The following is a 17786-nucleotide window of genomic DNA, read 5'->3' on the forward strand; positions in this document are numbered from 1 at the left end:
AGAGAGGGAGAGAGACAGCGTGTGTGTGAGTGAGAGAGAGAGAGAGGGAGAGAGACAGCGTGTGTGTGTGTGAGAGAGAGAGGGAGAGAGACAGCGTGTGTGTGTGTGAGAGAGAGAGGGAGAGAGACAGCGTGTGTGTGTGTGAGAGAGAGAGGGAGAGAGACAGCGTGTGTGTGTGTGAGAGAGAGAGGGAGAGAGACAGCGTGTGTGTGTGAGAGAGAGAGAGGGAGAGAGACAGCGTGTGTGTGAGTGAGAGAGAGAGGGAGAGAGACAGCGTGTGTGTGTGTGAGAGAGAGAGGGAGAGAGACAGTGTGTGTGTGTGTGTGTGTGTGTTTTATAGGGGAACTTTTTCTCCAGAAAAACATCTGAACTGAAGAACAGCAGAAACGTGAACTAATTATTAAGTGCATTACTGAGAATTTCCTGCAAATTTGGCACGGAGGAAAATTTCCTGCTGTCTATAAAAGCACATGAAGATGTTTGAGCAGCCAGCATGTGAACGCACCTGAATGAGCAGGAAGCATCACTACAGAAACCCCCAAACTTTATCAACACATCATTTCTTTCAGAATTCCACCAGACTGCCAGTTAAAGCTGCAACAACTGATCTGGTTTTATTTCTTACTTACACAAATAATCTGCAGGATGTCTGTTAAGCAGTGACCCTTGCACAAATGCCGTAAATGGTAAAGAAACCCTTTAAACCTGAGCTACCGTTCGCAACCTGATTCTGTTTGTTTTTTTTTCCTCCTCTAATTGGCTAATTTTACCAAATAACTTTAACAACAATAATTACAATAATTATTACTCTTTCTTCTTGAGCTGGAAATGTTCAGAGCTCGCAGTTCTGGGGTCATTAATCAGATTGAACCTGAGAGCGATCAATGGGTGAATAAAATGTATGAAGATTACGAAGAATGTTCCTGTTTACATTTACACCGACCAGGCATAGCATTATGACCAGCTACTGTTGCTCAAATTGTTGAAGTAGTTAATGCTGGTTCTGATAGAAAGGTGCCAGAATACACAGTGCACCGCAGTTTATTGTGTTTTGGTAGTGAAAGGGGGACCAACACAATATTAGGTAGGTGGATAACACTGATGACCTCCTCATCATGGCACCTGTTAGTGGGTGGGATATATTAGGCAGCAAGTGAACATTTTGTCCTCAAAGTTGATGTTAGAAGCAGGAAAAAATGGACAAGCGTAAGGATTTGAGCGAGTTTGATGAAGGACCAAATTGTGATGGCTAGACCACTGGATCAGAGCATCTCCAAAACTGCAGCTCTTGTGGGGTGTTCCCGGTCTGCAGTGGTCAGTATCTATCAAAAGTGGTCCAAGGAAGGAACAGTGGTGAACTGTCAGCTGTCCGATCAGCATACACCACGTCCATCTCACTAGAACACTCCACGCTCAATACTTTTGAGGACTGAGAAAAGTCTTAAGTCTACTTGTCCAGTGTAAAACTAGGAATGATAAACAAACAGCCTGTGATTAAAGCTGCTTATCACAGGTGCCGAAGCTACTGACCGGTCCACATCTGTTACGATATCAATATAGTTTATTCCAGATGTGCTCATCTCGCCTGGGCTGAAAGCTAATCCACCCCCCACCCCTCTTCACGGCACACTGCTTCAGGAGCATGCGGTTTATGAGGACATGTACAAGAAGCCCGCATACGGTACGAGTTGTACCTGGGTAATTAGCTTTGATCTGTAGGAGGCTGCTTTTGTTTACTGAAGTGTTTAAAGATCGCTCTGGGAGCTCGCTCGGCTTCATAAACAATACGACGCTTATTCGTGTGAGAACTGTTTTGCTCGTCAAAGGCCAGCAGCTGCTCTGGTGGTTACACTAAAGTCCACACACACTTCTGTTCTGTACTGTCAAACTCACCTACTGATACTTAAACACCAGCACTTGATTATCAATCATATTACAAAAGGATCAGCGGTCATGTTTATGAAAGTGAAATCTGTGCAGCGAAAGAAATTTGAGCAGCCAAGGAGGCATAAACTTTACAGATTCAGTGTTGAGGTTCAATTCCGTGAACTACAGGATTGTAAGAGGTTGTTATAATCGGCTGCTGAATTCTAATTAATAGTTTGATGACCACAAGTGTAAGTAATAATAAAAAAAAAAAAAACACAGCATGAAACAAGACTGTTCTATCTGACCTGCACATGCATACCCCTATATATTATATTATACAGAAAGAGAGAGACATATATATATATATATATACACACATACAGTACTCTGATCAGGCATAACATTATGACCACCTGCCTAATATTGTGTTGGTGCCCTTTTTGCTGCCAAAACAGCCCAGACCCGCCATGCACTGTGTATTCTGACACCTTTCTATCAGAACCAGCATTAACTTCTTCAACAGTTTGAGCAACAGTAGCTCGCCTGTTGGATCGGACCACATGGGCCAGCCTTCACTCCCCACGTGCATCAATGAGCCTTGACCGTCCACGACCCTGTTGCCAGTTCACCACTGTTCCTTCCTTGGACCACTTTTGATAGATACTGACCACTGCAGACCGGGAACACCCCACAAGAGCTGCAGTTTTGGAGATGTTCTGATCCAGTCGTCTAGCCATCACAATTTGGCCCTTCATCAAACTCACTCAAATCCTTACGCTTGTCCATTTTTCCTGCTTCTAACACATCAACTTTGAGGACAAAATGTTCACTTGCTGCCTAATATATCCCACCCACAAGATAAATAACGGGACATGCAGAAGAGAAACCAGAGATTTTCATTTTATCTGCCACCCACTTCTTCCTGTCCAGGTTGCTGCAACACCGGGTCACATCCCAAACAATGTCACTTATCAAGAACAGACACACGAAATGATTCAAAACAGCAAAAGAAAAGGGGGGGGGTTAAATAAAGAAACATAAGTGTAAAAATAAAATAAAATAATGAAGCATTATTATTATTAAAAGTCACATTGATCGCATTTACGTGAGCGAAAACGAAAGTGCAAACTGTTATCTAAACATTAGCACACAGTAGCAGAGAGACGGGGGGGAGGAAGAGGAGGAGTCGCTTGATTGCTTTTCCTCTCATTGTACACATTTTAAAGAAAAAGCTTCCTAAACATCTGCTACCTTTTATAAGCCCCTCGAAACTATCCGAAAGAAAGGGAACCGTGAGAGCCGACCAGATTGAAGGTCAGTTCAGTGATAAAAACTGTGTAGAAAAAAACAAAAAACAAAAAACAGGACATCCAGGTTGTAACAGGAAGTACACAGTGACCGAAAATTTTTATTCGGATTCTTCTCATAGTCTTGATGAGGTTCAGAATTGAAATCTGGGCTCGTATATTACATACCCCATGTGATGTGAACTGAATCTGTCTCAGTTCGAGTCACAAGACATGATGTGGCAGGAAGGAAGAATCAAAATATACAGGCAGGAATCTAGCTATTACACACACACACACACACACACTCACATGACCCCAAATGCAGCTTCACAGTTTCACTTGCGCTTTGACCAGGAAACGGTGGGCAGAAATCTCAACGCAGAAAGAAAAAACAAAAAAGCAAAAGGCAGGTTTGTTTACTTGTGTAATTTAAGTGAGATAATCTGAGCCGGTGTCACATGATACACCGAGCATTTCAATCACTGCTTACGGGCATTCACTTCACACAGATACTCCAAGAGAAAGGCATGGCTGAGACCTAAAATCAAGACAAACAAATATACTTTCTCTTGAACTGAAACAGGCTAGACGCTTTCTTTAAACCGAATGGACTAAAGAGGACTTCAGAGTCACACGTCTGGGTGTAGGGGAAATCCACAGCTCTTGTGTCTCATAAGCGACAGCCACTTTAATACCCATTCACACACACATGTCTGTATAAACACTTAAAGGAGAAATAATTTCCTCGCCCCCTTGTCCGTGTCTGTCTTTCTTCAGTCGTAAAGAAATGACGTTTTTTAAGGAAAACGTTTTCGCCATATTGTGGATTTCAGTGGTGGCCGCGAGCTTCGAAGCGCTCTAAACGATCCCAGCCTAGGAAGAAGGCTCTTATCTAACCAAACGATCGGCCATTTTCTTAGAAAAAATAAAAAAAATTGTATACTTTTTAACCACAAAAGCTCGTCTAGCACTAGCTCTGGGATGCTACGTACTACACAATCACGTCAGAAGGTCACGCGTGACGTAGGCGGAGCTACAGACCCAGTGTGGGGAAGGAGGACCGCTCCGAAGTTGCTGCGTGTGGAATGACACAAAGTTATATGTACCGTTTTTTGTTAGTAAAGAGCGTTTGACTTTCTCGGTCTTTGGCGCGTTCACATTGTAAACACTGGGTCTGTAGCTAAGCCTACATTACGCCGTGACCACGTAGTACGTAGCATCACGGACGCGCATCCCAGAGCTAATGCTAGACAAGCTTTTGTGGTTAAAATGTATATTTTTTTCTAAGAAAATGACCGATCGATTGGCTAGATAAGACCCTTCTTCTTTGGCTGGGATCGTTTAGAGCGCTTCGAGGCTCGCGGCCACCATTGAAGTCCACTATATGGAGAAAAATCCTGCAATATGTTCCTCAAAAAGCATCATTTCCTTACGACTGAAGAAAGAAAGCCATGAACGTTTTGGATGGGTACATTATTTGTCGGTTTTTGTTCTGGAAGTGAACTTCTCCTGTAACACCACCATTAAAAACAACTACGAAATCATAACCAGCAGCAGTGTTTAAAGAGTGAGGGAGCGATTTTCATGGCTATCTGTAGATTTTAAGCTTCTTGCACGCAAGTAGGAAAGAAAAATAAAACCCCCACTGCATTTTAGACAAGGTTTCGCAGACGTGTGAATAGTCAGCGTGATTAGCTATAATCGGCCTTGAAGCTACTAGGACGCCACGTGTTTTACTAGAAATGTATATTCTGTGAGCATGCACGAGAACAATAACAGCTCTGGGTACAATAACAACGTCCATCAGCACACATGACGAGAGATGGTGGATGCGGGAACCGGCTGGAATGCCCCCCCCCCTCCACTCCGCCACCCCAACACACACACACACCTACCATGTTGTCTATGGATGTGTTAAGCGGGTCTCGACTCTGGCTCATCCAGTGCTCCGGCTTTCTCCTCCTGTGGTCCGATGTGGGCTCCTGTTGAAACAGCAAACACAAATCAGTCACAGACAACACACACACAGAGACAGACAGACAGGCTTTCCTCATTAATATGGTTTTGCTTTAGAACAAACAACCGGATTAGAGCTGAAGACTAAAACTAAAGCACTTTAGTTTCATGTTATTTATAGACAAATATTTTTCTTTTAAAAATATAACCAATAAATCCCAGGGATGGGATGAGTAAATCCAGATGACACGAGCCTCGCCAAGCCACAAATAAATGAACAAACTACATTCAGTAACTTTGGCAAATGTCCCCTCTCCCAACACACTGTGTTTCTGACAGACTGATCAATATCTGTGGTTATATTATCCATCCACGTTTAGTATTTTTAGAAGATAGTAATTTTGTCGTCTTGTCCTGTTGTAAAAAGCAGTGTAAAGGCTGACCGCTCAGTGTAAATGCACTCCGAAGTATAAAGGTTTAGCGCAAATTTGAATCCAAGTGTAATTATTGATGGAACTAGGAAAATGAGTTCAAATTATACAAAACATTAAAAAAACAGTTTAACTGGTTTGTGCTGTTCATGTGTGTGTGTGTGTGTGTGTGTGTGTGAGAGAGAGACAGACAGAGAAAGAGGGAGAAAGTGAGAAAGAGGGAGAAGGAGAAAGACAGACAGATAGATAGATAGATAGATAGATAGATAGATAGATAGATAGATAGATAGATAGATAGATAGATAGAGTGTGAGAGAGACAGTGAGAAAGAGGGAGAGAGAGAGAGAGAGAGAGAGAGAGTGAGAGAGTGAGAGAGACAGAGTGTGAGAGAGTGAGAAAGAGGGAGGGAGAGAGAGAGAGAGAGAGAGAGAGAGAGAGAGAGACAGTGAGAAAGAGGGAGAGAGAGAGAGAGAGAGAGAGAGAGAGAGAGAGAGAGAGAGAGAGTGTGAGAGACAGAGTGACAGCGTGAGAGAGAGAGAGACAGAGAGAAAGACAGAGAGAGACACAGAGTGAGAGAGACAGAGAGAGAGAGAGAGAGAAAGACAGAGAGACACAGAGTGAGAGACAGAGAGAGAGAGAGAGAGAGAGAGAGACAGTGAGAGACTTCCAATTCCTGAAAGATGTTCCTGTCTAGACAGATGACAGTTTGATGTCACTCTTGTATGTGGTATAGTGGATGCTGTTGATTATAAACACCGGACCCACCTGAGCAGGTGCAGAAGACTGAAGTTGTGCAATTACCTCTAGTGTGTGATCTACTTCAAGCATGCAGACAACAGTTTGTCAACATGTACAAGTGTGTGTGTGTGTGTGTGTGTGTGTGTGTGTCATGGGCTCAGATCTGCACTTGGCAATACCTGCTCCAGACCACCTTGATCAAAACAGCTTTAAATGGACTCTGATTTACAAGAAAGGGAAAGTGAAAACTCTACAAGAGCCCAGGCTTCATGATGAGGCAGTTACAGGAAAACACTGCACAATTACAGATCTGGTTTAGAGCTTCACTGTTTTGGTTTGTTTGTTTGTTTGTTTGTTTGTTTTTGATCTAAGGCAAGCCTGCGTTCTAAAGAAAAACTGATCTGGAGTCAGTTCAAGAGTCCATTAGTGAACAGATTAAAACCAAAACATTGCACAGAAAATGGGAGGATTTCCCGAACCTTCTCAAACAAAACAAAACAAAACAAAACAAAACAAAACAAAACAAAACAAAACAAAACAAAACGAAGGACACATCATGTATGAAACTAACTTTAAACACAAGTGCTTCAAATAAGTCCAAATACTTTAAAGCTCACGTGCGGACACACTGTAAGCTCACGCGACCACACAAACACTAAGGGTGTGCAACCACCATAGGCAAGCTTCACTTAAACAAAAATATCCGTTAAACCAACAACAACAACACAGTGAATGCGTTTAAAACAAAAACAAAAACAAAAACAAACAAATACCTGTTTCACAAAACATCGACAAAATATCCCTCGAGCTTCCACTCAGCGCGAGACCGCTGTCTGAGTATTTAGACGTACACCAAGCACGTGCACGCCTCATCCGCTGCGGAAAGCCAAAAGGGTCAAGACGTTGTTTTTTTTTTTTAAATAAAATAAAATAAATATAATTCCGTGGTTATGCTTGTCAAAAACCCAACAAATTCAGAAACGCCATCATTTTGTGAATGTTAACATATCGCGAATGATTTCCTAAACACAGACGCTCACTAAAAGCCGCGTTCAGTGAAAAATTTTGGCTTTCCAGAAGTGGGGGGTTGGGCTGCATGGAGTACGTGACGATCCCCTGCGCGCGCTGTACTGCCTCTGCCTCAGGGTGCAGCTCTCTATCCTCACATCATGAGGAAGGCTCTTAGAGGCAACAATAGGGTTCCTGCACCACCCCCATGGGGGTAGTTTGCAGCCTCGGCATTTTCACAAAGCTGTAGTTAGGACACTGTGCTTATTGATTAGCTCATTCATGATCAAGTAGATTAGTTTAGGTGCCAATCAATTGGTCCACCATGTCAACTGTTCTCAGGGGAATAAAGTTGGGAAGCTTTCACACACTGTTTCAAAGCTAGCGGCCCTTCAAACAATGCGAAAGGAAATGAAAACCTGGTCCTTTCCTGACCAGAGCAGTAGCCCTACCCTTATACCCCCCCCCCAAAATGCACCATAAATTTCCTTCCTTCCAAAGGTCTGCATCTAACCACTGAATGATGACATTAGCAACCTTTTGATTCTTAGTCTAAATATTTTCGTGTCAGATTTATATATTGATTGTCAGCTTTTTTCTAAAACACTCCATGGGACACGAAAATAAAATATAAAAAGTCGAAGACGACACCAATAGTGTTAATGAAGATGCGTCTTTGCAAGACACAAACGTATCCTTCAGACGGGAAGGAGGATATCGAAGAAAACCAATTTCATTCATTTGACCTGGCTGTGATCTAGACCCTTTTTTGGAATAATTCCAAATTCATTCCTTTTTTTAGGTGCATATAATCATAATTTCATATTAATCCTACAAACATTCAGCCGGTTGTTCTTGAGATATCACACTATGGAGAGTTCATGGATGGACGCAGGAAGAGGATCTGCTACAGGAGTCGCAATGGTTCATGGGGGTTTTTAAGTCGATCCACTCTGTCGATCTCCCACAAATACTCAGTTTCAGTCTTCTAAATATTTTACCGGGTCGACGTCCCCTTCCATGGAATCAAAAACATTCAACCGGTTGTTCTTGAGATCTCATGCTATGGAGAATCTTGGATGGACGCAGGGTCAGATACGTGGTCACAACCAGAAATCGTAATCCCTCCATCACCTAGTACAAAATAATGAAGCTTTGCCTTTCTGAATTAATATTTTCAGCTAAATAATCGACATGTGAAGAGGATCTGCTACAGAAGTCACAATGGTTTCTTTTTTTTCCCCCCAATAAATCGATCCACTCTGTCGATCCTCCCAAATAGTTTCGGTCTCAGTCTGCTAAATATTGTACCGGGTCAGTTTGCAGTTGACACCCCCTGCCATGAAATATGCTGATCGGCAGCATAGTGCACAATGTGGGCCAAATTCCAAATTGTCACACGTCTTAATACTCGAATGATCAGTTCAAAAATACTTGCAAGTAAACCACAAGTATACAGTGCAGGATTCTCAGTATTTAACCGCCCAAATAAGTCAACAAGCAGCTATCCACGATATACTAGCATGTCATAACACCATAATAAATAAGGGTTGGAGTATTTGTACTTGGCTCGAGAATATTTGTCATCTGAAAGCTCATCATTCATTTTGTTTGTCCCGAATTAAGGTAGAGAAAAGTCTGTAACCCGAAACGAACACCACTTACTCCAAAAGCCAAGAGGTAAAGATTTAAATATAAAAATATAAACATGTATTAATACAAGGTAGTAAACCGTGGAGGGAGCCTAGGTGTCTAAAGCTCTACGTCTGCCATAAAGCTCACACACACACACACACACACAAACCTCCCGGACTGACACGCCCCCTCCGACCACACACAAACTACTATTCTGGTTGAAAATTCGTTTCACGTTTATCGCATACACATACCCACTTAGTCCAACGAACAACAGTACTAACGCTAATCTCTTACCCGTTCAGCAGTGTATGTAGTTCAATTGCCACAGAAGAGATTACCAAAGAAAAGCAAGGAGCAAACTCTACACTTGCTCTAGTACTCGGCTTCCAGAGAGCCAGTGAGCTCACTCGTCCACTGTCCACTCCCACTGACGATCACACACACCCTCTCTCTCTCTCTCTCTCTCTCTCAAGCTTGTTCTTTGTTTATTTCTTTTTCCACCCTCGGCTCCTCACCACCAGCCTCTCACCATGTTTCTGCTGCCCTCACTACATGAAATGAAACATGCTTCAAATGCTTTAAAACAAGTCTAGACTTTTTCAAGGTTACGATAACAAAGGCTGAGCCCACCCCTCCCCTGAGGACACACACACACAAAATGTGTTCATACACATAAGGTAGGAAAATAAAAATAAAAACAGAAATCAGATCCAAGCATTTAACACTGGAATTACTGCCACAGCACCACCTATTGATGTGAGCCCACCATCAACTCTTACAAAAAAAAAAAAACAAGTTTCAATCTTCATCACCGTGAACTCGCATGTATAAAGTCAAACACAAATCCAAAATGTTGTCCTACATCACAAATTGATCCATTAGGAGAGATGGACCACCTTCCCAGATATGTCTTTCTACCACCAATTTTCATGCAAATATGTTAAAGCTAGCCATAACCTAAATATTTCTTGTAAAGAACCTTGCAGAAAAATCACTTGATCAAGAATGGAGCGTCATTAGGACTCATTATCTAACGAATCAGACGTGCCTCTGGGTATCATCTTTGCACCTTTAACAAAAATTAGCAAAGGTTGTTTGTTTTTGCAAGGTTGTGCTAGCATGCCAGCTTAGTATTGCACGTTATGATGCGTAGCTCGGTCAGATTTTCCACATACCTGCATGTACCTGATTTTCAAAAGGTCACGTTATGATCACTTCAATGCTTTTGTTTTGCAACTGTGATAGAAAAATATCAAGGGGAAGGTGTAGAAGACGAGTGATGAGACCATTGGCCATGCTGTATGGTTTTAGAGACAGTGTCACTGAGGAAGAGACAGGAGTCAGAGCTGGAGGTAGCAGAGCTGAAGATGTTGAGGTTGTCTTTGGGAGCGGGGCGGCTGGACAGGATTAGGAACGAGTACATCAGAGGGCCGGCTCATGTTGGACGTTTGGGGGGACAAAGTTAGGGAGACCAGATTAAGATGGTTTGGACATGTCCAGAGGAGGGAGAGTGAGTATATTGGTAGGAGAATGTTGGACATGGAGCTGCCAGGCAGGAGGCAAAGAGGAAGGCCAAAGAGGAGGTATATGGATGGAATAAATGAGGATATGAAGCTAGTGGGTGTAAGTGTTGAGGATGCAGAAGATAGGGATAGGTGGAGAGAGATGATTCGCTGTGGCGACCCCTGAAGGAAAAAGCCGAAAGAAGAAGAAGAAAAACTAAATAACCCAAGCACAATCCTCTTGTCCCAGGAGCTAGGGTTACTGATTTGTCCACCTTTAATCAGGAGAAGTGGTTTATGATAATGCTATAGCACATACCTGGTAAAATATTTGCATGCAACTTGGTGCAGCACTTCAAACCAAGTTTGATCAAATTACTGCATTGTTTGCACATGAAACACCCAACTGAGCCGGTTAACATTAACTACATCCAGACTCGGTTTCAGCCAAGTGGGTGGAGCTTCACATTTCATAGCTTTTGTCTCGAATGAGGCAAGGGATCTGCAGAAAGCAGAAGTACAAGCCGCCGCCACCACCACCACCGCTACCACAACCCATTCGCTATATACGCCTGCACAGTGCTGCACTGCATACACCTTGCACCCTTATGAAAAGTTGTTTTTTTTCTATAGGTTGTGTTCTCAATTCACACTGGCTCAGGTTCACATTCCCTCAGTCACACCCTCTACAGTGCAAGGCAGGTTTGTGCATGCACATCCTCAGCTGACTGCACCCTGTATTGTACAAACAACAAAACTGACCACAAGAGCTCCTGACGCAGCAACACTTGGTTTACTCCACCTCTTACTCATGTGAAGTACAAAATACACAGACAAGCATGCATATCCACACACACACACACACTTTCAATTAGTAACTGCAATTAGAGTATTGATCGAAGTTCTATACAGAGATCTTGAGAGGAAAGCAGCAGTTTCTGACTCAACTATTTACAAATGGAAAAGGCACATTACTGTTTCCCCTGATTAAAACGGTAGGGAGTCAAATAGTATAACAAAATGAGGAAAGTACTTCAGTTGTTGTTGTTGTTGTTGTTCTTTCGGCTGCTCCCTGTTCTGGGTCACCAGAGCGGATCACTTGGACCACATGTTTCAATTTGGCTGAGGTTTTACGCCGGATGCCCTTCTTGATGCAACCCTCCCATATAATCCGGACTTGGGACCGGTAACTGAGAGATAACTCTTCAGTGGCTAGGTTAGCACCCAGCCCGGGAATTGAACCTGCGACAATGAGAGTGTGGGGGACCACCAGGAGGCCAGGAAAATACTTCAGTATGTAACGGTATTCCCCCATCTTACTCTTTATTTCTGGTGCAGTTGGGACCTCAACAATTAAGGCTCTGACCAAAGGATCAGGGTTCAAGCCCCAGAACCTCCAAGCTCCACAGTCGGGCCCTTGAGTAAGCCCCTCAACCCTTTTCTGCTCAATAGACACCAGATCACGACTGAAAAGAATTCCACTGTATGTGTATAAGCGAACTTAAAAAATAATTCAATGCCCATTTTTTATTTGGTAAAAACCAAAGGAAAAGAACGTTTGTACAAATCTGAACATCTGAACCAATCTGAAATGATACAAAACTTTAAAATCGGTTGTTTACAGAGCCATATCAACACTTTAAAGTCCCTATTAATCAAGTTATAACAACTTATTTTAATTACAACTTATAGTCCGGGGCAAACAAATCAGCTGAACTCCCTAAAGTGTGCACTGTGTCTGTGGATGTAAGAATTCAACCAGATGTGCCATGATTTACAGAATGTATACAAGTGAGAACAAACAACCCAACTAATGCCAAATACAAGATCCAGCTGTTTTACCGCAGCTACGCGGGCGTTTGCTTTTAGCGTCAACAGAAACGCTTAGCATGCTTAAACCCTTCCACACATCTGTGGCGATAAATGCTCCAAGCTGTAGTTCGAGATCATGAACACTTTCGAAAAGTGAACTTGATGACTGGGACACTTCCCTACCGTATAAAAGGTGCATTTCAATTCTGATGACCTGAAACTAGTTCATTTATAACTGTTTACCAAACACTGGGTCCTTCTCCGTTTCATAGAGCAGGTAAGGTTTCAAAGTTCGAGCCCCAATTCAATGCCAAAGTGCATCTATTACATAAGCAATGGTGTGGCTTATCATGCCAGAAATATGCAGGAAGAGACCTCCTCACCTTCTAAACCCTCCAGCGCACTGGGGCTGAAGTATTCCAACTATGCAGTGCTACTGTAGAACAGGGTTAGGAGACAGATGCCACCACCCCAGAGCAGATTTTTGGTTACATGTGCAGCAGGAGGGACGGCGTCTGACTGGACGCTGGGTGCATTTTTGCATCTGTACAGGTTTATAAAGTCATAAAGTCATAAAGTCATTTGTGCATGTGTGCAGGATAGCATTTCCAAGGAAAGCTGGCAAGCCTTTCTAGGCCACAGATATAATCTGCTTGCTCCAACTCGTTTCTCCTTCCTCGGAGGATGATTCTCGATAGAAATTTAAGCAAAGCCGAGGAGGCTGTCTGCACAACACTATTCCTGGAAACGGTGCCAACAGTAGTAATGTTCTAAATGGTAAAAAAAAAAAAAAAAAAAAATTCAATCACTCAAATGACTGTTTTCAGTATCTGTTACTTTACACAATACAAGCCAGTTTATACTTGCTGCTTTTCGATACAGTTATTTGTTTGTTTATTTTTATATTTCACAAGTCTCAGCGACGCAAAAACTTCCAGTTCCTGAGAAACAAGCCAGGAAAATTGGCGGCGCTTCCTGAGTGGGAGGGATGGCATGCTTTCTCTCCCGTCAATCACATGGCACTAGCCAGTCGTGAGCATCTGTGAGTTTATGTACAGCATGTGAAAAGGGACAGATTGTGCTTTAGTCGGAGTGTGTTATTCTGCCCAGTAATAAGCTGTGTTTATAGATACACAGTACGATGTATCGTCTTCTACCGGTTGCTATAGTAACAACGTTTATCATCAGGTGGCGTAACTAGCATTAAACTTGACAATTTCTGGATTTTAGCGAGTTTGATGAAGGACCAAATTGTGATGGCTAGATGACCGGATCGGAGCATCTCCAAAACTGCAGCTCTTGTGGAGTTTTCCCGGTCTGCAGTGGTCAGTATCTATCAAAATGAAGGAACAGGGGTGAACCGGCGTGGACGGCCAAGGCTCACTGATGCACGTGGGGAGTGAAGGCTGGTCCGTGTGATCCGATCCAACAGACGAGCTACTGTTGCTCAAACTGCTGAAGAAGTTAATGCTGGTTCTGATAGAACGGTGTCAGAATACACAGTGCATGGCGGGTCAGGGCTGTTTTGGCAGCAAAAGGTAGACCAACACCAATATTAGACAGGTGGTCATGATGTTATAAAACGTTGTCACGCCCACATTTCTGATCGAAAACGAAGTATCTCTAGTCACTTATGTATGAGCCTTCGCCCTCCGTCATTGTTGGCTGTTACATGATATAAGAAAGGGTAAACATTTTACAAAAAGGAACACAAAATAAAACACTGAGTTAAGAGAGCTGATCTTAGAAATATCTAGCAAAATGCTAGCAAAGTCCATTCACCCTCAAAATGTGAAAAAACAGCATTTAAAGATTTATTTATTTTTTTGCCGAATATGGCGCAGGACCGTCGCAGATGTTCTGATCACAAACCCAGATAAAACGGCGTATGTCTGTCTCGCACGTAGATGTCCAGCGGACCGGATCAAAGTCCTCTGTGAGAAAAAAATCACACTTAGCTCGCAAAGTTTTAGACATCTTTAGACTGCCTGTTTTTTTTAACCGTCGTGTTTGTCCATCTTACACAACCTGTTCTTTGCAGGAAGACAGCCAAAGAAGGTTAAAAGGTCAAGAAAATCATTTATCCGTGATCTGGATGAAATAGGCTGATGGTTTTGTAGATAGTAGAGCGCTGATTTGAAATTATAAACAACAACAACAACAACAACATTTGTCGCTCAACAAGTTTCATTTACTTCTGAATATTTTACTGTGTCTACATATAACTTACCTGTACGTTAAATACACATTCCAAACTGTTACTACATGTAACATATTGCACGAGACATTCTATTACCTCTTCCTATTTCTGATTATTTCTATCCATTTTTTAAAGCTTGGTTTCTTAATTTTATTTACATGGGCAAACTAGGAGGAGTGGCCGGGTTTAGGTAGGTGGTCAAAGTAACATCCACATGGATGGCATGACCCAAGGTTTCTCAGTAGAACATTGCCCAAAGCATGACGCTGCCTTGCCTTCTTCCGATAGTGCATCCTGGTGCCATGTGTTCCCCAGGCAAGCGACGCACACGCACCCGGCCATCCATGTGATGTAAAAGAAAACGTGATTCATCAGACCAGACCACCTTCTTCCATTGCTCCGTGGTCCAGTTCTAATGCTCACGTGCCCATTGTTGGTGCTTTTGGCGGTACACAGGGGTCAGCATGGGCACCCTGACTGGTCTGTGGCTATACAGCCCCATAAGCAACAAACTACGATACACTGTGTATTCTGACACCTTTCTATCAGAACCAGCATTAACTTCTTCAGCAATTTGAGCAACAGTAGCTCGTCTGTTGGATCGGATCACACGGGCCACCCTTCACTCCCCACGTGCATCAATGAGCCTTGACCGTCCATGACCCTGTCACCGGTTCACCACTGTTCCTTCCTTGGACCACTTTTGATAGATACTGACCACTGCAGACCAGGAACACTCCACATAAGCCGCAGTTTTGGAGACGCTCTGATCCAGTCGTCTAGCCATCACAATTTGGCCCTTCATCAAACTCGCTCAAATCCTTACACTTGCCCATTTTTCCTGCTTCTAACACATCAACTTTGAGGACAAAATCTCACCACGACCCATACTATACATTATATTATGACCATTCTGTCCCTTAAAAGCAGTCAAAAGATATTTGGCGTAGTTTAAAAAAAAAGAAAAAGAAACAAAGCACATCTATTACAAGTTCTTCTAATGGTATAATACACTTAGGCGGATATGGCATCACTACATCACAAAAACATCGATGAGCACGACTGATACGAGCTCTCCACACAAATCACTTGGTTGAGAAGAGTCTCTGGATGTTTGGGTCTCAAATGACGCTGTGTGTGTTTCGCTGTGGGAAGGACAACACCGTTAAAGCAACCTAATACGCAAAATAACACACAAGTTCCGCTTTAACTCTCAGTTGTAACTGCTAATGCTGGCAACAATCACTTGGTTCCTAACACATTTTGCTCGTCGTTTCCCTGAGTCTGCAGACACATATACACACACACACACACTTCATGTCCCATTCAAGCTGCTTACTAAACATCTTTTGACTTTCTAATGTGTTTCTATCGCCTTTCATATCCCAGACGCCGTTTTAACTTTGTTGCCGCACAAACACTTTATTCTCACTAAGCAGGTTGCTGAAAGGGCAACAAACTAAACAGCCAACAACAGGTCAGTTCTGAGTCCGGCCCCAAAAACATCAGTCACACACAGGAGACGAGAACTGCTGCACGCAGCTATGTTATTACTATGGAGAGATACAAACATACCCTGACAGAGCACGCAGGCCCAAATTCAGCACGAGTCATGTGGCTATTTAAAGTGGAGCCCTGACCTGTAACATGATCAAGGCACATCAATTAGATATTTCAGCACAGGCAGTGGAGCTTGGCGGGTTCTGCTGTTTTGGCAGAGTAAATGAGGGGATGAAGTGGAAAGAAAGAGAGAGAGAAAGAGAGAGAGAGAGAGAGAAAGAAAGAGAACCAATACAACTAGCAGCAGTAAACCAACAAGTCCCACTTAAAATATATAGTCTAGTAACAAATGGATGAGACATTTCATGCAGTTACCAAATTTGACAAAACTACTTGGATTACTCTCTTACAGCACATCGCTAAACCCTTTTTAAAAAATTATTGTACAGCTTTAATCCTATTCAATAATTCTTTGAAATTCGTCACCATCGCCATAAAATTATACCACAAAACTAAATCTTATTCATTCCTGATGAACCTTTCAAACCAAACCTTTCATTTAAAGGGAGAGTCCCTAATTTACTGAAGGAATAGCTAATCATGACACACACACACACGTACACACACACACACTTAGGGACAATTTACTGTAGCCAATTCATCCACTGAAAAGTGGGAGGAAACCCACACAGTGGTGAATGTAGGGCTGTGCTAGCTGATGTCACCTTTAATTGGAACTGGAGCTAAAATAAAATCCTGATTACTTCCTGGAGATGATGAACAACATTATTCTCTAATTCCTGACTAATCCACTGGAACATGTTTCCATATCACTTCAGTTAAGTAGTCTTTATTTGTCACATATACATTACTGCACAGTGAAATTCTTTCTTTGCATATCCCATCCTTTGGGGTTGGGGTCAGAGAGCAGGGTCAGCCATGATGCAGCGCCCTTGGAGCAGGTGGGGTTGGGGGCCTTGCTCAAGGGCCCAGTGGTGGCAGCTTGGCGGTGTTGAACACCCACCTTCCGGTCAACAACCCAGACCCTTAACCACTTGAGCTACCACCACCACCTATCAACTTTGCTGTTAAATTGTATTTGCAATTTAAAAAACAACAACAACATGGAAACATCTGTCTACAGGGTTTGTGGGACATTTATAAGAGTAGCACCACATGATGATGTAAAGAACATAATATTCGCTCCTTGGTGATAAATGAATGATGACTTCATGATGACACGATTTCGTTGGCTCTGTAGTTCATGCTGACCATGCTGTACAGTGGTGATTTAACACCTGAGCTAGTTACACAAGACAGTAAAAATAGAGAGTAATAATAATCTGGTCAAAGATCAGAGTTCAGTTAGGGTAATAAGGAGGCAGCTGCCTGTCGGCCACCCCGTGTAACCCCTGTGGCCACGCCCCTGGGACACAATCGAGCTGATGGAGTGACAAAATCAGCTGCACTCGTCTGCCAAACACAAGCTGTTTCATGTGATGCGAGATAAAGTTCAGTCACCCGAGCTCCCCGGCTAGTTACATGCACGCGAGGTTTGGTCATCCCCCATAGGGACACACCGATGACCACAGCGGAGTCTTTTCACTCGGCTGTGATAGCATGCGATTAGAGAGCCGTCAGATTCAGACACAAAAACGCACACTCTAAAGAATAAATCTCTACCCAGGGAGAAGACGGTTCGACTGCAGACATGCGCCATACATGAAAGGTGCATTTTAAAATAAATAAGATTTAGCCGAGACGAGTTACTCACTCAGAAAGAATCAGCTGACCCAACGGTGACTCAGTATAGCCCCACACGACTTCCGCATTCACTCGCGAT

The 17786-nt window shown here is 42.9% G+C and overlaps 1 protein-coding gene across 3 annotated transcripts in view; it reads right to left on the reverse strand.

The window, feature by feature from the left end:
* mtmr4 (myotubularin related protein 4) overlaps positions 1 to 17786 on the reverse strand; it is a 70125-nt gene extending 52339 nt beyond the window's left edge. The window contains exons 1-2 of one of the 3 annotated variants that reach the window (XM_058382947.1): positions 17718 to 17786; positions 5054 to 5140 (exon numbers count right to left, since the gene is read on the reverse strand). In XM_058382947.1, the coding sequence (XP_058238930.1) occupies positions 5054 to 5098 (45 nt within the window). In that variant the 5' untranslated portion in view covers positions 5099 to 5140; positions 17718 to 17786. Of the gene's footprint in view, positions 1 to 5053; positions 5141 to 7056; positions 7132 to 9223; positions 9370 to 17717 lie in introns of those variants that run through there. The other 2 variants (XM_058382948.1, XM_058382949.1) reach the window with 2 other exon arrangements.

This window comes from Hemibagrus wyckioides, linkage group LG28 (assembly GCF_019097595.1).
Source record: "Hemibagrus wyckioides isolate EC202008001 linkage group LG28, SWU_Hwy_1.0, whole genome shotgun sequence".
Classification (NCBI taxonomy): Eukaryota; Metazoa; Chordata; class Actinopteri; order Siluriformes; family Bagridae; genus Hemibagrus; species Hemibagrus wyckioides.